Source organism: Sus scrofa, chromosome 4 (assembly GCF_054392235.1).
Source record: "Sus scrofa isolate SSC_HxYL_T2T_F1_AM1 chromosome 4, Sscrofa_HxYL_maternal_Yorkshire_Landrace_v2.0, whole genome shotgun sequence".
NCBI lineage: Eukaryota > Metazoa > Chordata > Mammalia > Artiodactyla > Suidae > Sus > Sus scrofa.
Genome location: NC_139386.1, coordinates 37,520,701 through 37,542,443, shown reverse-complemented (window position 1 = coordinate 37,542,443; position 21,743 = coordinate 37,520,701). Strand labels below are relative to the sequence as shown.

Sequence of the window (21,743 nt, the reverse complement as noted above, 5' to 3'; positions counted from 1 at the left end):
CAATAGGAAGAGCCAAAAATCTATTCAAATGATAAGTTTATTTTTTTTTAAGTGGGGATATTTATTGATTCTCATAAGCAAAATGTTAAGAAAGGCAAATAGAAATCTTTTCTTTGGAATGACTTAGAACCAGACTCCACAGCATGAGGACTCTTTCTTTTCATGTTGACTTATCTTTCTTTTGCTGAACTTATTTTTCTTGACCGAGCAGTGCACATGACTGTGGTAGCTCTATACTCACATACTTATATCTGACTGTGACCAAAGAGATAATGATGTGGTCCAGTATCTGCTAAAAACATACCTGAAAAGGGTTTTGTTTGACCTGTCTTGGCTACATACACACATCATGGATGATCACCATGGCCAAGGAGGTTAGTTACTGTAGTTGGTACAGTGGCAGCCCAGGTTTGGTCATGTGTCCAGCTCTGTGTTTAGGGTCATGAGATATAGCAGAGAATGTAGAGACAGCAGAAACATGGTTCCTAGGGAATAATTTTTGAGAGTCAGTCAGCTATTCCATTTTATGTCTACTATTTTTTCATTTTATAGTTAATCACATCAGCTTTAAAACGCAACCTGTTGGAGTTCTCATGGTGGCACATCAGTGACAAACCTGTATAGCATCCATGAGGGTATGGGTTTGATCCCTGGCCTCGCTCAGTGGGTTGAGGTTCCTGCGTTGCTGTGACTGTGGTGTAGGCTGGCAGCTGTAGTTCCGATTTTACTCCTAGCCTGGGAACTTCCATATGCCATTGGTGTGGCCATAAAAAAAAAAAAAAAAAAAAAAAAAAAAAAAAACAAATGAAACATGGAATGTTGATCACATAACATTTGGACTAAATTGTATTTATATATTTCTGTTTTAATAGGAGTAAGTTAAATAGATTATGAAGGTATTAAACATATGAATTGGAAGGGCAGGGTAAGAAATAATTTAAAAGACAGAAACGTGGGATGTGTAAGATAGCAGATGTTACAACAGATTTTCATGTTTGTTTCTTAACCTAGAGTTTATTCAGTTGGGGGAAAGGAATTGGGAGACTTTTTTCTTACATACAGTTTTGAAAATACAGTCCTGCTTTGTATAATTCATTAATTTTGCAACTTTGTTTCATTAAAAACAGTTTTCTAGAGATTTAACTCATTTGAGTTAACATACAGTTTAAAATCTGTCAGTTAATTTTAAAGTTTTAAAATTTTAAAGTTAATTTTAAAATATGAGAGCACATTGTGATGTTGAGAAGTACATCGAAAGGTTTTCAGATAGATACAGAGTTTTCTGGAGATAAGTTATTCTAGTTTTTACACAAACTGGCCAGAATTCAGCAAAAATTCAACCAAATTGTTTTGTATGCAGTCTTCCTCCCCTTTTTTGCAGTCAGAACAAGATTATAGTTTCCAGATGAAATTCTGAATGTCACATAGTGATGACATATATTTTCCTGGTTGGCTCGGCATGAGATGCAATTTTGCATGCCATGTCACGCTGACTTGCAGAATCCAAAAGCCATTATTTCCCATGGGGCTTTCAGGAGTGATAGTATCAAATGAAGGTTGTATTTTGATGAAAAGTCTCAGGCATTATTGCTGTTTTTATGGCAAGTTACTTAAAGCTTTATGTATTATCCGAACTCCAGAAATTTAAAAATAGTATTATGATGTAAAAGTCACTTTTCAAATTATTTAAATTTGTATTACCAGAGTTGCCAAAAATCATGATCAGTGTAAAATACAAATCAAGAATTGGGATGGTATAGTAGAAAAACCGGTAGACTAGGAACAGCAAGAGCAACCAAAAAAAAAAAAAAAAAAAACAAACCCATCTTTTGAGCTAGTCCCCCCTCTCATTTCACACTAACCTCAGAAAGCCACATTTTTTAATTTATAAAATTGTAATAAGCATACTGAACTGTCTCACAGATTTGTTTTGTTATACGACTTAAATATAATAAGATATATGAAAGTTCTATGAAATGGTAAATTATAATTCAGATGAGAAGTAAAGACCACATCTTTCATGTTTGTGTTTTAAAAGGAGAGCTCTAGGCATCAAGCAAGGTGAAGCTTATTTTATCTGTTAGTTTCTGACCCTGCAGTGCAATTTTATTTTTTCTTTTATTTGATAATAATCTTTTTTTTTTTTTTTTTTTTTTTTTTTTTTGGTCATTTCCAGGGCTGCACTCGTGGCATATGGAGGTTCCTAGGCTAGGGGTCTAATTGGAGCTGTAGCTGCCGGCCTATACCACCACCATAGCAATGCGGGATCCGAGTCCCGTCTGCAACCTACACCACAGCTCACGGCAACCCCGGATCCTTAACTCACTGAGTGAGGCCAGGGATCAAACCCTCAACCTCATGGTTCCTAGTCAGTTTGTTAACCACTGAGCCATGAGGGGAACTCTGTATTTGATCATAATTATCTTAAAGCTGCCTTAAAACCCAGTACTTCCATTCATGCCTACATAATAACATTTCACACTGATGATGTTTTTATTTTACACTTGTCTTAATTGACTTTCTTTATTATACCAGCCTTTTTCTTTTCTGTTTTTTCCTTCCTCTTTTTTTTCTTCTTATTTGTTTTTTGAAGGTATCTCACATTTAGTTGCCTTGACATCTCTGTTGAGGTATCTTACAGGCTCCTAAAGCCTCTTGTCTTTCAAATCTGTACAACTACATTCCTCTCCCCTAACACCATTGACCATGTTGCTCGAGGCTGAAAACTAGGATTCATCCTTAGTGCCTTCTCCTCCTGTCTGTTCTACCTCCAAGTTATATCTTGAGTCTCTCTCTCTCTCTCTTTTTTTAAATTATAGTTGATTTACGGTGTTTCTTTAAGTTCTGTTGTACAGCACAGTGACCCAATCACACGCATTTCCTTATGCTGTACAGTAGGGCCCCATTGCCCATGCATTCCAAATATAACAGTTTGCATCCAAAAAAACTCCAAAATATTCATCCATCCCACGCCCTCCCCTTTGCCCTCTGGGAACTCCAAGTCTGCTCTCCTTGGCCATGATCTGTTTCAGATTTTTAGATAGGATCATCTGTTCCATATTTTAGATTCCACAAATAAGTGATGTGTTATGGTGTTTGTCTTTTTCTTTCTGGCTTACTTTACTTAATATGAAAATTTCTAGTTCCATCCATGTTGCTACAAATGCTATTAGTTTGTCTTTTTATGGCTGAGTAATATTCCATTGTATATATATATATATATATATATATACCACATCTTCCTAATCTATTCATCTGTCAGTGGACATTTAAGTCACTTCCATGTCTTGGCTACTGTGAATAATGTTGCATTGAAAATAGGGGTGCATGTATCTTTTTTAGTGAAAATTTTGTCCAGACAAATGCCTAGCAGTTGGATTGCTGGGTCATATGGTAGTTCTGTATTTAGTTTTCTGAGGTACCTTCATACTGTTCTCCATAGTGGTTGTACCAGTTTACATTCCCGCCAACAGTATAGGAGTGTGCCTTTTTTGCCATACTCTCTCCAGCGTTTGTTATTTGTTGATGTGTTAATGATGGCCATTCTGGTGCGAGGCAGAACCTCATTGAGTTTTGATTTGCATTTCTCTAAAAGTTAGTGATGTTGAGCATTTTTTCATATGCCTATTGGCCATTCATATTTCTTCTCTGGAGAATGTCTATTTAGGTCTTCTGCCCGTTTTTCACTTTGGGTTTTTTTGTTGATGTTGTTGAGTTGCATGAGTTGTTTGTATATTCTGCAGATTAGGCTCTTGTCTGTTACATTGTTGGCAGAGATTTTCTCCCATTCTGTGAGCTGTCTTAGTTTTTTTAATGGTTTCCTTTGCTGTGCAAAAGGTTTTGAGTTTAATTAGGTGTCATTGGTTTATTTGTGTCTTTATTGTCATTATTCTAAGAGGTGGATCACACAAGCTGTTGCTTTGATTTATGTCACAGAGCATTCTGCCTATGGTATCTTGCCTTATGTTTAGGTCTTTAACCCATGGTGTTAGATAGTGTTCTACTGTCATTCTTTTACTTGTAGCTTCTTTCTTTCCAGTTTTCCTAGCACCATTTATTGAAGAGGCTATCTTTCTTCTGCTGTATGTTCTTTCCTCCTTTGTCATAGATTAGTTGATTATAGATGCTTTGGTTTGTTTCGAGGCTGTCTCTTCTGTTCCATTGATCTATGTTTCTGTTTTTGTGCCAGTACCATATTGTTTTGATGACTCTAGCTTTGTCGTATTGTCTAAATCAGACAAAGATACCACAAAAAACGAAAATTACAGGCCAGTATCACTGATGAACATATATGCAAAAATCCTCAACAAAATACAAGCAATCCAGATCCAAATATACATTTAAAAGGATTGTACCTCATGAGCAAGTGGGATTTATCCCAGGGATGCAAGGATTCTTTAGTATCCACAAATCTATTAATGTGATACACCACATCAACAAACTGAAAAATAAAAACCATATGATCATCTTAATAGATGCAGTAAAGGCTTTTGAGAAAATTCAACACCCGTTTCTGATAAAAGCTCTCCAGAGACAGGGCTTAAAGGGAACCTACCTCAACATAATAAAAACCATATATGAAAAAACCACAGCTAACATCATTCTCAATGGTGAAAAATTGAAAACATTTCCACTAAGATCAAGAACAAGACAAGGATGTCCACTTTCACCACTATTATTCAACTTAATTTTGGAAGTCCTAGCTATAGCAATCAGAGAAGAAAAAGAACTAAAAGGACTCCATATTGGAAAAGAAGAAGTAAAACTATCACTGTTTGCAGATGCCATGATACTATACCTAGAAAAGCCTAAAGACAGCACCAGAAAACTGTTAGAACTCATCACTGAATTTGGCAAAATTGCAGGCTACAAAATTAATGCACATTAATCAATTGCATGTCTATATACTAATAATGAAGGATCAGAAAGAGAAATCGGAGAAACCATCCCATTTACAATCACATCAAAAAGAATAAAATACCTAAGAATAAACCTACCTAAAGAGACAAAAGACCTATACTCTGTAAACTATAAGACATGGATGAAAGAAATAGAAGAGGACAGAAAGAGATGGGAAGATGCTCTTGGATTGGAAAAATCATTATTGTCAAAATGACTATGCTACCCAAGAAATTCTACAGATTCAATGCAATCCCTATCAAATTACCAAAGACATTCTTCACAGAACTGGAACAGAATATTTTATTTTATTTATTTATTTATTTATTTATTTTTGTCTTTTTGTCTTTTTGTTGTTGTTGTTGTTGTTGCTATTTCTTGGGCCGCTCCCGCGGCATATGGAGGTTCCCAGGCTAGGGGTTGAATCGGAGCTGTAGCCACCGGCCTACACCAGAGCCACAGCAAGGCGGGATCCGAGCCGCATCTGCAACCTACACCACAGCTCACGGCAACGCCGGATCGTTAACCCACTGAGCAAGGGCAGGGACCGAACCCGCAACCTCATGGTTCCTAGTCGGATTCGTTAACCACTGCGCCACGACGGGAACTCCATTTTTTTTTTTTTTTTTGTCTTTTTGTTGTTGTTGTTGTTGTTGTTGCTAGGAACAGAATATTTTAAAATTTGTATGGAGACACAAGAGACCCCAAAAAGACAAAGTAATATTGAAAAAGATTATCTTGAGTCTTTTTGTTTCAGTCTGTTTGCATACCTCTTCCCTCGTCAGAACTGTATATTTCTTGTCAAGAATAACATAAAGGTATCCTAATTAGTCTCACTGATGTCATTTCCAGGTTATCTTATCCATTGTCTAGATAACAGCAAGATTCATTAATGATTTCAAGAGGATCATTTTACTCCTTGATTGAAATTCATTTGTGACTTCTTATTGTATTTAAGATAAAAATCCTTACCAAGGTTTACAAAATTTGACCTGATCTAGCCTTTGTCAGTTTCTTCAATTCCACTTTTGTCATTCTCATTACATTGGTCCTCTTTCATTTCTTCAAACACTGCATGCTTTTTCTTGCCTAGGTTCTTTTGCATATTCTGTTTTTAAGTGTCATCCTCTCAACAGAGAAACCTTTCATAGTTAGTCTAAAATAGGTGTGTGCCATTGCCCCAAGATTCACTACCTTAGCCCATTTTTCCTGTCCTTATAAGGCTTGTCATAGTTTTGTGTTCCTTTTTCTGTCTCTTCATCTAAAATGTAAGTCAAGGGCCATATCTGACTTGTTTACTTTTGTATTCTTACAATCTAACATCTATTTCTAGCATTGAGCGAATTGAGTAAATATTGTTGTATGAGTAAGTAAGTTGTTTTTCTTCTGTTATTTTTATTTAGGGGCTTAATAATCATATTCCTTATTTATCTTATGTTTTTTAATTGATTTAAATTGATGTCTTGTAACTTTTCAAATCTGTTCCTAGATTTCCCAGGGATATTTATCAATATTTAGGAAAAAATTCTAGTTTGTCCATTTTAAATTGGTACACATAATCTTTCAGGGTTTTCCTGATACATCAGAAATTTAAGTATATTTAAAAATGTTGAACAATGATAATTGTCCAGGTACAATCCAAGATATTGAGGTAAATTTTATCTTGAGACAGATAATCAGTATATATAACTTTGAGTTCTTTCAGTGTTCTTAAGTCTGTGCTAAGTGCTTTAGGAAGTTGGAAGTAGTATATGACATGACATCTGTTCTGATGAACTTTAGGTTCTAACTGAAAAGAAAAAAGGGAATATGTAATGTGCTAGGCTTTATAGAACTGAGGGAAAATTAGAGAAAGGAGGCATTAATATAGATTTTAGGAATGGAAAAGTTTTAAGAGGTACAACTTGAAGTCAGTCTTAAATATATGGGATTCATGTAGTCAAGAGGTTGCAGTACACTTGAATAGGAATAACATGGGAAAGACTTTGAATTGGAGGCAAGACTCTATGGAAGTATAGGAAAATAAAGTTGAACAGATTCAGAAAGGCAAGACCAGCTTATACAGAGCTTTGAAAATCAGATAGGGACTTGGGTTTTCTATATTACATGCTGTTCATTTTTGAATAGGATCCTATAGTTGGGAGTAGTCTTCATGGTGGATCTGAAGGAGAAAGACCCTTTGCAGAAGTTTGAGTTATCCTACTTTATAGTGATGAAGATTTTTAGCAGGTTGGTAGCCATGGAATTGGAGGACAAAAGTATAAATGTATAGATTTTTGTTGAATGTGAAAATTGACCTTTTTTGTTTGTTTTTTGTTTTCTGTTTTTTAGGGCTGCATCTGTGGCATATGGAAGTTCCCAGGCAGGGGTCCAATCAGAGCTACAGCTGTTAGCCTACACCACAACCATAGCCATGTGGGATTTGAGCCACATCTGCAAATCCACAGCTCACTGTAATGCCAGAACACCAACCCACATCCTCATGGGTACTAGTCGGATTTGTTTCCACTGCACCATAACAGAAGCTGCCTTTTTTTCTTACTTTTTGTAAAAGTATTCATGTTTCTTTCCAGTGACATCAAAGTCTTTATTAGGATTGTGAATGAATAATAGCTTCTTTTCCATAGCTATACACATGTGGTGTAGGAAAGAGTGAAAGGTCATTATAAGATAATGCTTCCATAATTATTAAACTTTTTACATTAAGGTAAATTTTTCTAAAGTAGGTCTGTGCCAGCTATCCATTTACAAAGTTTCTTACCCATTCTTTCCCATGTAAGCTCCTCAAAGGCATAATCCCAGTCTCATACATCTTTGTTTCCCAAGGTCCTAGCAGAAGTAGGCATTCAGTAATGCTTATTGAACTGAACTGAGCAACTTTTCCGTAGCTCATAAGTCTTGGAAGAGGATAACATTTTCCTTTATCTCACTTTCAACTGTTTTCCAAGCCACAGCAGTGGAACAGAAGAATAGCAATATAATAAGATTCACAAATCAGCATCTGTCTGCCTTTATTCCTACTGTACTGAAATTCCTTCAATTTTGATAGATCTTCTGTAGATTACGGAAATGGAGAATTGAGAGTGAGTGATTTCTCTTCTGCTCTATTCTTCAACCCAGTATTTTTGCCAGTATTCTTGCCTTCAAGGAACAGCAACAGAGGACAACCTGGCTGGCACAGAAAGACACTGGAAAGGGGGATAGGAGGAGTAGTCAGAAAGACAGTGGGGAAGCCATATTCTGTAGGGGTTTATAAACTGTAGTAAGGACTTTGGCTAATAAAATTAAGGTTGAATGCCGTAGAAAGGCCGTGATCAGAGGAGTGATACGGCCTTTGGGGGCTGTTTTAATAGCATTTATCACTCTGGATGCCATGTTGAGAATAGACTCTACGGAGAAAAGCATAGAAACAGGTAGACCAGTTGCCAGGTAGCTTTTGCCATAATATATCTCTGTAATCGTGGTGGCATGGACCAGGATAGTATCACTAGAGGACATAGGTCATATTCTTGGTACTTTTGGGGATACAGCCAATAAAATTTTGCTGGCTTTCTGGATGTGTGGTGAGAGAGAGAAGTGTCGGTTTATTTGTTTGTTTTCATCTGAGCAATTGAAAATGTGGATTTGCTATGTACTGAGACTTGAAAGGATATAAAAGGCAAGGTATGGGGCTGAAGGATACTCAAGAGTTTTGCTTTGGCCATGTTAAGTTTGAAATTCCTATTAAATGGAGACATTGAGTAGACAGTTGGATAAATAGTCTGGGGGAGGGGAGGGAAGAATTGAGAAGGTGGGAAAAACCTATACATACTACTGTATAAAATAGATGACTACCAAGAACCTACTGTATAGCACAGGAAAATCTACTCTATGGTTTATAATAACCCATATGGAAAAAAAGAATGGCTCTATTTATATGTACAACTGATTCATTTTGCTGTACACCTGAAACTAATACAAAAATGTAAATCAACTATACTCCAATAAAATTAATTTTTTTAATTTTTAAAAATAAAAAAAAAATGGTCTGGACCTTTAGAGAGTCTGCAGAATCTGCCTGGGAATTGTCACTTTGAAGAGGATACTCAAAGCCTTGAAATAGAGTGAGATCATTTAAGAAGAGAGGTTTATATAAGAGAAGAGAAATAGCCCAGCTACTGAATCCTTGAAGCTTCTAGCATTTTAGAGGTCTGAAAAATGAACTAGCAAGGAAACCTTGAAAGAGCTGCCAGTGTGGTGGTAAAGACACACAGAAAGAGACAGTCATGTCCATAAGGAAGGAAGTTCATGTCAAAGATGATGAAATGAACAACAGTTGCAGATTCCTCTAATAGATCCTTTAGTCAGTGTTGTCCAATTCTAAAAAACAACCATAAAATCTCAGTGACTTTGCACAAAAACCTCTTCACAAAAACTTAGAAAGCATGCTCTTCTGTACAGCCTGGTGTTCTCTACTCAGTCTTTAGCATCTGAAAAATTGTAATGAAATTATAGCCCTGCTTCAGGTCCTACTGAAACATTTCTCTTTCTCAAGCTTACAACTCTACCTTCTTTATCTCTTAGTAAGCCTCGGTTTCCCTTACTAGCTCTTTTTGGTGTTGTCAAGTCTCTTTGCCTGTGACTGATTAAAGTATGCTGCCTCTTCAGGGTAATCTACAGCCTGAGTTCACAAGGCTTATTCTCAGAAGGATTTTATTTTTATCTTTTAAGTTTCCTTTAGGATACAAGTGCAGTTAAGGCAGCTGCCTCCTGACAGTGTTTTGTTTTGGGTATGAGTACGTTGCTGAACAACTTGATTTCTCATGAACATAAAGGAGAAATTAAAGATTGACACAGTTCCTCTTGGTAATGATTTGAATAAAAATCAAACTGTAAATCATCAATATGTGCCTTACACAAAGATGTATTTTTTGGCAAAAATGTCAATGTGCTATTAAAGAAGGTATGCGTAAGATTTTTTTTTCTTTTTTTAAGCATTAGTGATTGCTTGATTCAGCTAAATGTTTCCTGAGCAAGGCCCTATGTTATTTGAGGGTGCTACCTGAAATATATAAAGGACATGGATTGTCCTTTCAGTGAAATGAGTACTGTCTTGGTATTAGCATTATACTGAATAGAGTACATAAACGTACAAATTGGTGGTTAGACTCTTATGTTGTAAATGAAAAATTGCTCTAAGAATTTTTTTTGTTGCTTTCCTATTAGATGTCATCTTCGCTTATTGACCAAGTACTGAAGTTGGCCTACTTTTGTGATAGCACCTCTCTAAGACTTTTACACAGCAGGTGGTAAAAACTTGAAACAGAGGGCTTATTACTGAACAGTATATACTGTGACAATATATAGGTTTTTTTGACTCTTTGGTAACAGGAAGTAACCTTGTTATTATGAGAATTTTGAACTTCAAGAACATAAGCCATTTTGTGTCAAATGTTATTATTTGGTGCCATTGTTTTATACATACTACAGCATACTTAGAATTACCATTTAACCATTGACATCATTACTCAACTCTTCAAAATAAGAACAGAGGTTTTTAAAGACACACTGACTTTGAGTAATTGTTACCAGGTTCCAGTTCAGCCATTCGGAAGTAAAGGAATGTTCTGATATAAATCACTGATTGATATAAAAAGGCAAAAAATACAGTTATTTAATTTTGTGGCTTGGAGTTTCTAGCTTGGTGCTTTTTAAGCCAATTTTATTTAACTGGTGTTATGTTAATATATAATAAAGATTATTTCACATTGGAAGAGTAAGGTTGGTAGAGGGCAGAATCCAGAATGTATCTTCAAAAAGAAAAACAAAGTAGTTCCTGTCATGGCTCAGTGGTTAACAAACCCAACTAGGATTCGTGAGGATGCAGGCTCGATCCCTGGCCTTACTCAATGGGTTAAGGATCCAGTGTTGCTGTGAGCTGTGGTGTAGGTCGTAGATGAGGCTTAGATTTGGCATTGCTGTGGCTGTGGCTGTGGCTGTGGTGTGGGCTGGTGGCTGTAGCTCCGATTAGACCCCTAGCCTAGGAACCTCCATATGCTGCTAGTGCGGCCCTAAAAAGTAAAAACAAAACAAAACAAACAAACCAGAATGTATCTTCGATGTTCACCCATTAACTATTCCCATTTATTGCTATGCCATGTTACTCTGCTCTACTACTCTCATAGAGACAAATATTCAAATGTTTAATACCATGAAGAATTGAATATATTATGCAGAATTGTGTCAGAATTTTATGAAATTATAGAGGGAGGACCAGATCTAAATTAGGGAATTCAGTGACCATTTCTCTGAGGAAATGGTATTTAAGGTAGAACTGAAACAGTCGGTTGATTGTGATAGAAAAGAAGGCTAACTGTGTTTCAGATCTGGTAACCTTCAAGATCTTTTCTCTCTGTTATGAGCAGTTAATTTTTAATTATCATTATTCTTTATATTTAAAGTACTTTAAAGAACTTTTAAATATACAACATTTAATATAAATAATGTTCTTGACATTAGATATAAGTATTATTAACTCCTGACACTTAGATTAAATTGTTTTCCCCAAGCTGTGTAATACCTGGTACAACTGAAACCCTAAGTTGACTCTAAGTGACTTTTTCCATGGATACTGGAATTGTACCAAGTTGAGTGGTACTTGCCTAAGAAATGATTATTTTAACCAATAAAGTTTGAGTCTCAAAATTACCTTATTTATTGTTGAAAACAGGTAGTATAATAGATAATCAGGCTACCATCTTAAATGTAGGTTTTATGTAGCTCCAGGAAAAATGAGCTAATCTATGGTGTATTCTGAACTATTTTTAGTACCAAGATCCTAAGTAGAAATATACATTAACACATATTCAGTAGAACTAGAAGTCATTGCACAAGGTTTGAAAAACAGAAGAGGCACCATAGCATAATAGTTAAAAAGCCTAGACTCTGGAGTTAGACTGCCTGGATTCGTATCTCTGTTCTGTCACTTTTCAGCTGAGTGACTCAGGGTAAGTTACTTAGCCATTTCCAGTAAATATTAGTGTCTTCTTCATGGGATTGTTAGGAGGTTTAAACTGATGAATATTTGTGAAGCATTTATAGCAGTACCTGGCATGTAGTAGATATTACAGAGGTTTTGGTTAAATAAAGTATGTATCAGAATTGGCAGAGTTTTATAAAGTTATACATGTCCTACCTGTAATATATACATAATTAGGAAAAAATATCTTTTTTTTAAAAACAAACCTGTCTCCCTGTGATGGATTGAAAATTAGTATATCCAAAATAGTGTGCCTTTACACTTCTGATAGCCAAATCATGCTATTTAATGAGAATTTAATGAGAAAGATAGATGCTTTTTGTAGTTTTTTAGAAAGCACTTTTAAGCCACATATAGATTTCAAGGCCTCCTTTAACTTCTTAAATCATTCCATCAGAGAATACAACATTTACAATAAACATGGCTGTTTTGGTTAGTAATTGCTTGAACAGTTAACAGTCAAGTAATGGTGCCTAGTCTCCTTGATAATATTAGCATTTATTAGATGGATTTATTTTCAAATTGTGATAATGTTATTTATACAACACTAATATTCTGTATCAGTAGATTTTAAAAATTTGACCAAAAGCATCTTTTGTAGAAACCTTTGATGGTCATGGTTTCAAAGAGTTTTAAAATGTGATCTGCATTTTTAAAAAAATTATTTATTTTTAAGAGCTATTCTAGGCTCACATTAAAATTGAGGGGAGGGTACAGAGATTTCCCACTTATCCTCTGCCCGTACACATACATAGTCTTCCTCATTATCAAAATCCTTCACCAAGGCGCTACATTGTTAAAACTGATGAATTTATGTTGACACATCCATGATTCTCATGGTTTGCTCACAGTGTTCTACATTCTTTCGGTTTGGACAAATGTATGATAACATGTATCCTCCATTACAGTGAATACAGAAGAGTTTCACTGACCTAAAAATTCTCTGTGCTTTGCCTGTTGCTCCTCCCTTCTCCTTCCTAACTCCTATACTGATCTTTAATTGTCTCCACAGTTTTGCCTTTTCCAGAATGTCATATATAGTTGGAATCATACAGTATATAGCCTTTGAAGACTGGCTTCTTTTACTGAGTAATATGCATTTAAATTTCTTCCATGTGTTTTTATGGATTGATAGCTCATTTATATTAAGTGATGAATAATACTCCATCTTCTAGATGTACCACACTTTATCTAGCAGTTCACCTACTGAATGACATCTTGGTTGCTTCCAAGTTTTGGCAATTATGAATAAAGCTTTTATAAACATCTGTGTTCAAGTTTTTATGTGGTTGGTCTACATTTAAGTTAGTTATTTAAATTGGCAGAATTATATAGTAAGTTTATGTAACCATTTTCTTCCCATAACTGCTAAAATATAAAAGAATAGCAACAAACCCCAAGTTAGTGCAAAGTAAATTAAGGTGTGTCTTACTTTAAAAATTATAATGGGTGATTCATTATCGTAAAACATTAATTTTAAAACATACAGAATAAGAAGTCAAATACCTCCCCCCCCTTACCCCTCATCAGTTCCATTTTACTGTCCTCAGAGTTAACGTGTGTTTGTTATTTACCCTTGTATAACTTTTTCTTTGTATGAGATAGACAAATACATGGTCAAGCTCACACAGTTTTGAAAACCTATTTGGATTATACGAGACATATGTATTTTTTTCACTTAACGTGCTCTCAAAAATATAATTCCTGGAGTTGCCGTTGGTAGCTCAGCAGAAAGGAATCTGACTAGTATCCATGAGGACAGGTCGCAGGTTCAATCCCTGGCCTCTCTCAGTGGGTTAAGGATCTGGCATTGCTGTGAGCTGTGGTGTAGGTCGCAGACGCGGCTCGGATATGGTGTTGCTGTGGCTGTGATGTAGGCCAGTGGCTACAGCTCCAATTAGACCCCTAGCCTGGGAACCTCCATATGCCGCTGGTGTGGCCCTAAAGAGACAAAACAAAGTGTGTATATGTGTGTGTGTGTGTGTGTGTGTATACAAATATATATTTAAAATTACTGTCATACTTTTAACTTTTTCATTTTTAAATGATTGAACTATAATCTTTATTGCAGCTATTCCATAGTTAATTTAACCTTTTTTTTTTTTTTTTTTTTTTTGTCTTTTGCCTTTTCTAGGGCTGCTCCCACAGCATATGGAGGTTCCCAGGCTAGGGGTCTAATCGGAGCTGTAGCTGCCGGCCTACACCACAGCCACAGCAACGCAGGATCCGAGCCTCGTCTGCGACCTACACCACAGCTCACGGCAACACCAGATCCTTAACCCACCCAGCGAGGCCAGGGATTGAACCCGCAACCTCATGGTTCCTAGTCGGATTCGTTAACCACTGAGCTACCACGGGAACGCCCAACCATTACTTTTTTGATGGACAGTTAAGTTGCTTAACATTTTCTTTTTTCTTTCTTCCCTTCCTCTCTTACCTTACCTCCCTCTGTTTTGCTATTTCAAATAATATGGCTAATACTAAACATCTTTTATAAATTGTTGATATGCATGTACTCTTAGATTTTTTAGTATTTCTGTAACCTAAATTCTTAAAAATGCTATTATATTGTAGAAAAACTTGTATGTTTAAATTTTGATAGATAAAAAATGTCCTTGCTTGTAATCCCCATGCTATACACTATACTTATTTATATTCCCAGTATATGAAACTTCTGTCAAGGGGCTCAAACAGTGTCAACTTTTTAAAAATATAAATTAACTCTTTAAAATTTTTGCCAATGTACACTTAGGAAGGATTTCTGATTGTTGTTGTAATTATTATTTCTTTGTTAGCAAAATTGATCATCTCTTAAGAAGTTTATTAGCCAAATTGATCATCTCTTAAGAAGTTTATTGGCCAAATTACATTTTTCTATAAATTGCATTCTTTTCCACCTTTTGTAGTTGTTTATCTATTTGTCATGTTGATAACTTCATTTACACCTGTAATGGAAATGTCAACCTGACAGGTCTAAAACTAAATTTCTTTTCCTCTCAGTTCTCCTCCTCCTAGAGTTCCATTCTTCCAGTTTCAGATGTAAAACCTTGGAGTCATCTTTGCTTTGCTTTTCTCTCTTCCTATACTGCTAGTCCATTAGTAAATCCTTTTGGCTATAGCTTTGAAATGGATGAAGAATTCTACCATTTCTTACTATCACAACTTGTCTTCCTGTTTTAATACTTGATCTATGTAGTCAGTTTTCTGCACAGTAGCTGGAGAAGTTCTTTTGAAACATATCGATTAATTTCATTAACTGTTTTTAGAATCTGTCATCATATCCTGGCTTCCTCAAAGTAAAATCCAGCCTCCTTACATAAGCCCTGTATGATTTGGTTCCTTTGACCTCATTTCCTATGTCTCTTACTCTTAATCCATTCTAGCCATCCTTGCTTTTATACTGTTTCTTGAATATCCTAAGGACACTCCCAACTCGGATCTTTTTGCATTGTTCTATCTGCCTTGAATGCTCTGTTCCCCAGCTCCATGGATCTCTCTCAAAATGTTTTTTTTTTTATTTTTTTATTTTTTAACAACCATCTAAAATTTAATATGTATAATGTAGTAGACAGTAAGATACAAGGATAAAAGGTTTATGCTCCATACACTTAAGATATTGTAAATCTACCATAAATGCATGTATGTGAACCAAGTCAGGGGGGAGGAAAAGTATGAGTTGGTATAGCAGTTATCTTATAGTGATGATATGGCAGCACTTACTTTGGAGATCATCCTATGATCCACAACTTAACTTTGTAGAAGTCTCAAAAAGCAAGATTTGATTTATTTATTTCATGACATTTAAAATAGCACCTATAAATTATATGTTTGCATTAACATAAATATATATTATATAAATATATATATGATCTGTTTAGATATAATGTTATAAATTATTAATTTCTGAAATTTACATGGTAAAAATTGTTGAAGTTCTATCATTTATTTTAGGTGAATAAAATTTTTAATAATGTACATCTGCCTTTTATGTGGTCATATGCTTCTTTTGGTTATCATCAAAATCAGTTTTTAAAATTGAGAGACACTATAAGCTTTTGTTTTCAGGAAAATTCACATATGGGAAGACAAATTTCCTATTAATTTTGGAAAAAGCAAATGCGTTGTAGTTGAATTTTTTCTTCAAGTAAGATTTTTATTGATGTATTAAATTCACACTGAGAAATGGACAGATTGGTAGGTCACAATTAATTTTCACAAAGTGAACAATCCATATATTCAATAAATAGAAGATTGATCCTCAAACCTACCTACCAATCATCAATCCTTGACAAGAGTCAGCACTCTTCTGACTTTTAACAGATTAGTTTTGCTTATTTTTGAATAATTATAAAAATCAGTAATTCTATAAGATAAAATGATCTAATATATTCTAATACCTCATATAGAAGTTTCAATTTTAAAAAAGAAATATTTTTATATATTTATGTGAAACCATAAGGTACCTTTCCATTCAATAACAATAGCTATTCTTATTCTTAGAATCCAGACCATTGTCAGTTCCTATGAAAGCCATGCTGAATATATCTGAAGGCTGTAGAAGCCCTGAAGAAAGAATGAAAGAATTTATTGGAGTAGTATGGAATGCAGTAAAGAGTCTCACACTACAGGTAAAATAAGAGTTAGAAATATCATGGTTTTAATTTCTGTGATCCTTTTTAATTTTCAGTACCTTTAATACTGCTAAAATTTCTCACTGATGACACTCATGTACACCATCTCATTTTCATAATTTAAATGAAAACTATTGGTGTACTTTGCATAGTATTAACAATGATATGAAACACATATGTTCTTCCTGATAAAATTATAAAAATACAGAAATGTTGAAATGTTCCTTGAATTTAAAAAATTAATTCATTCTTCTTTTTGTTTCTTTTAGGCATCATTTAAAATGTTGTAAATGGTCAGTGTACCAATCACATTCTTATCTCAGTACTGAAATAAACAGAATTAAAGTAAAAGAGTTATCTAATTGTTTTTCTTACACAATCACAAACTAAATATAAAATGATAATTGTAGTTATTTTATTATTAAATTTTCTTCTCACTTATTTTCACTTTTAAATACATAGAATTTAATCTTACTGAATTACCCTTCTTCCAGATCATGTTTTAACTGATGAAAATACACAATTAAATGCTTATCTCATTTCTTAGGAATTAGGTAAGAGTAACTCAACAGTTTTAAAGTTTTTGAATAGATTGTTTTCTCTTTGAAGTAAGATATGAAAGGCTGATAACAGAGGTATCTTTACAGAATTTTATGTGTATCAGACAGTAATATCTAAGTCCTGGAAACTTCTACTTGTGTTTAAGATGTAGAAAATTGCAAAAGAATGTTACTGCCACATTATAAACAAGAAAGAGCAAGTAGATGATCTACAAAATTATGCCAAGATGCTTCACCCACATAAACTGAGAGGTCATACATATGTATTGTTTTTAACCTTTACATTTGTAGTAGTTTGTATGCAGCATAGAAAAGTGATACAAGCACCTTGTACATAGCTATAATCTTTAGTCTGATTGCTATAATGAAAACTTACCAAAATCACTTTTTAGAAATATGTCTAAAAACCTTTCCAGTTGCCTAGTATCGGTAAGTGAATACGATTACAGTTGACCCTTGAACAACACTGTTTTGAACAGTGCAGGTCCACTTCCACATGCATTTTCAGTACCACATGGTCTCTGGTTGATTGATACTGGGGATGCAGAACTATGAATATGAAGAGTGGACTGTCAAGTTAATATGTGGTTTTTCTGCTGTGAGGCGTCAGTGCTCCTAATCCCAGCGTTGTTCAGGGTCACCAGTACTTGAAATACTATAGGTTTCGGCAATCCTTTACAGCCTCTCTTTTCTGAGCATGCTACTTACAACAAAACTAAGAGAAGAGTGGGAAAAAGAAAGTGTGTTTTGTCACTTTTTGTTGTCATTTAACTCGTAGCTTACAAGAAATTTGACTTTTTCACAGACATCGTTTATGTCCCACCCATCTCAGCCAACATAAGGTATTTTGCTATTAATATTATCCTGATAACTCTTTGTATTGACTCACCTGTATTCCTCTTCTAGAGGTTCCATTGATGCATTGGTAGCATCAGATAGGAAGGTGAGACAACATGAATGCAGGAAACATTTAGTGTCTTTGTATTGAGATTGATTGTAGAAGCAGAAAGTAGTACTCTTCAGATGTTGCTGAACTTCATATTCAGTGTTGCTTTCTTTAATCTGTGCTAAAATGCCATCTCCATATGATCTCTTTGATTATATATCACTCAATCCTGGTTTAAACATTTACCCATGCTGCATTATAGAGCTAACTAGACCATGTGTGGTTTTGCTCCTAGTGCCTATTTATATTTATTCACTTAATTATATGTAGCTTTTTAAAAATAAAATCTTTAATTTCAGGGGAGATACATTGATGGGAATGAAAATAGTCATGGGCAGTTGCATCTCAGTTATATTCTCTTTCTCAGTTTGGTCAACTTCAGTTTGTACTATTAGTATACACTAGTCTGTGGTCACAAGAAGATAACCTTAAGTAGTCTTATTTCTTGTGTTTCTGTTCAGTGCCTTACTGACTTTTATGTGTTCCTCTAATTTCACTGATTTAACACATTCTCTTCTACTATTTAAATCACCAATAAAAATGTGTTTTTTTTCCCCTGAGGAGTACTACCCACTAACTTTTTATGTATTATTCAGTAATCTGTGGTGTGTTAGGTAGTTAATAAATGTAAATACTAACGTGATTAGTAAGTTAAGTAAGTACTTAGAGCACATATTTCTATTAGTTAAAAATAGTGAACTCATCTGATTATAGTTCAATCTGAAGTTCTGAATTATAGTTTGACACAAATATTTCATGGAAGAAAGGAGTAATCCAAATAGTATTAAATCTCTTTCCAGCACTTTGCCTCAACATACCATGTTTTTCTTTAGCACAAGCCAGCTGTAGTCAGGAGTTACTTGTATTTTGATTTCATTAAAGTGGGACTAAAAACTATGGTAGGAAAGATATGTTTTCTTCGTGTCTTTTCTGAGACTTACTTAGTGTATAATAGACTTCTGAGATATCTCTTTTAAATTTTGATATCTAACCTATTTCACAAAATTTGCTTTCTTTTAAATCTTATCTGTAGCTTTCCCTTCCTGGCAACATGGCTTATTTCTTATTTTGCTCAATTTTTCTTCTCTATTTTAGTGAAAGAGGTTTGATACTAAAATAAACTTATATGGTATTCATTTCATATATTTGAAGTATGTTTATGCATTATATATGCATAGAAATAAAAGTTCTATAGTGGTACTGTAGCATATTTCTTGGAACTTATATGCTCTCTTTAAAATTACTTACCTTGGAGTTCCTGTTGTGGCTCAGTGGAAATGAATCTGACTAGTATCCATGAGAACACAGGTTCGATCCTTGGCCTCGCTCAGTGGATTAAGGATCTGGTGTTGTCCTGAGCTGCAGTGTAGGTTGCAGCCGCGGCTCAGATCTGACATTGCTGTGGCTGTCGTGTAGGCCGGCAGCTGCAGCTCCGATTCGACCCCTAGCCTGGGAACCTCCATATGCCTCTGGTGTGGCCCTAAAAAGACAAAAAAAAAAAAAAAATAATTAATTAAATTAATTACCTTGTACTCTCCTCAGAAATAGCCCTGGAATTGATGAAGAAGTGGAATATAATTTGAGGAATTGCTTCAAGGTCCTATAGCTCTTTAGTATATCCTCCTTCACTTTCTAAAATTCCATATAACCTTTCTGATAAACATTGTGTTTCCCAAAAAGTCCTGTTAAAATATAAGCATTTACTTAACAATCATAAGCATGTTAAACTTTTAGACATCTTTTTTTTTTTTTGCCATTTCTTGGGCCGCTCCCACGGCATATGGAGGTTCCCAGGCTAGGGGTCCAGTCGGAGCTGTATCTGCCAGCCTAGGCTAGAGCCACAGCAACTCAGGATCCGAGCCACGTCTGCGACCTACACCACAACTCAGCTCATGGGAATGCCGGATCTTTAACCCACTGAGCAAGGCCAGGGACCGAACCCTCAACTTCATGGTTCCTAGTCGGATTCGTTAACCACTGCGCCACGACGGGAAGTCCCTAAACTTTTAATACCCTACTGTAAACCTGTTTATTTTTTAAAACATCTAGTTGCCTAGTAGTACATTATGAAATGCTTTCTTTCCCTCCGTTTATTATTCTTTCATTTCTTTTCACATTCAACACTTAACTTTTGCCATATATATCATGCTAGATGCTAAGGAAACAAAAAAAAACATGATAGTTCTCTTGGTGTAGCAGGAAAAAGGAAAAGAGCCATTCTATGAAGCATCTTGTGGGGAGTGTCTCTTAGAGGGATCCCTTAGAAAACTCTTATGAGTTTTCTCTTTTCTTCTCTTCCCCCAAAGAGAAATGGGCATGTCAAGAGTAAATGTCATTTGCTGAAAGGATTCCTAGGGCCTTCTCTGCCCAGTTCATGACAAGTTTACATACTATCTCAGATTAGTATTTATTGATTTGTAGATCTAGGTGACACTGTACCATTGTCTAGAATATAATAACTATCAAGAATATTTAGTGTTTGAAGTTTACTTTGGTCTTAAATATTATTTCATGCTAACATAAGTAATTGTATTAAAAGTATCCTATTCTCTTTTATCCAATTTAGTGTAATTACCCTTTTTTGATATCACTTTGAGAAGTTATGTGACAGAAGATAACAAAAATAGTTACATGATTATTTGACAGCTCCAGGAAAATATTCAAGTTTAATATTTCAAGCAACATAAGAATCTCTCTCTTTCTCTCCCCCCCCCTTTTTTTCTGCTTTTCAAGATTGGAGCTGAGGCATATGAGGGTTCCTAGGCTAGGGGTGGAATCAGAGCTGCAGCTCCTGGCCTATGCCAGAGCCACAGCATTGCCAGTTGCTCATGGATACTAGTCAAGTTCGTTACTGCTGAGCCACACAGGAACTCCAAGAAACCTTTATAATATTTGTAAGCCAACAAATCAACACATGAATGTTCCACAACTTAATACATTCTGAAGAACATCCCCTGCTGCCCAGGATTAAGTTAACAGGGAACTAATTTATCTTGCTGCTTGTGATAACCAAAAAAAATGGGCAAAGTATATTAAACTATGGTTTCAAAACACTAAGAAAAAAGACAGTGAACCCAGAGAGACTTATGGTAAAATCAACAGGACCTAGAGATTTGTGGGAGTCTAAGTGTCATTCCAGGTTCTCGTTTGGGCAGATAGTGAAGCTGTTATATGATAGGAGAATCAGCTTTTCAGGATTGGTGTCAACTTGGGAGTTAGAATTTACATATGTATTTGAAATGCCCATGAGACATCCAGGTATCTATTAGCTGCATCTGGAGTTTAAGAAAGAGATGCACAGTTGAAATATAATTTGGGGAATCATCTACAATGGTTAAAACTAGGAGATTGAACCGTTCAAAAAAGTGTGTTAAGTTGAAAGAGCAATGGGTCAAGCGAAAAGCGTTTCTAAAGTAGTCAGTAGAAGAAACAGTATCCTTGAATGAAACCCTAAGCCACTGATCAGAAATGTAGGAAGAAAGGCTAGAGGATGCACGGAAGCCAGGGATGCGTAGAATTTCAAGGAGCTATTGTTCAGCAATATCAGATTCTGGATATTAGCTATGGGCTTTACTTTGCTATCTGCAATATGAAATGGTTAGATTAAGTAAAGTGTTTCCAATTCTAACATTCTTTTTATGGCCTAACTTGTGGCATATGGCAATTCCTGGGCTAGGGGTCCAATTGGA

At 35.2% G+C, this 21,743-nt stretch overlaps 1 protein-coding gene across 33 annotated transcripts in view; it reads left to right on the top strand.

The window, feature by feature from the left end:
* VPS13B (vacuolar protein sorting 13 homolog B) overlaps positions 1–21,743 on the top strand; it is a 729,842-nt gene that overhangs the window by 300,406 nt on the left and 407,693 nt on the right. For all 33 annotated transcript variants that reach the window (XM_085021978.1, XM_085021986.1, XM_085021974.1 and 30 more), the window contains one exon: positions 16,418–16,545. In XM_085021978.1, coding sequence (XP_084878104.1) covers positions 16,418–16,545 — 128 coding nt within the window. The remainder of the gene's footprint in view (positions 1–16,417; positions 16,546–21,743) is intronic.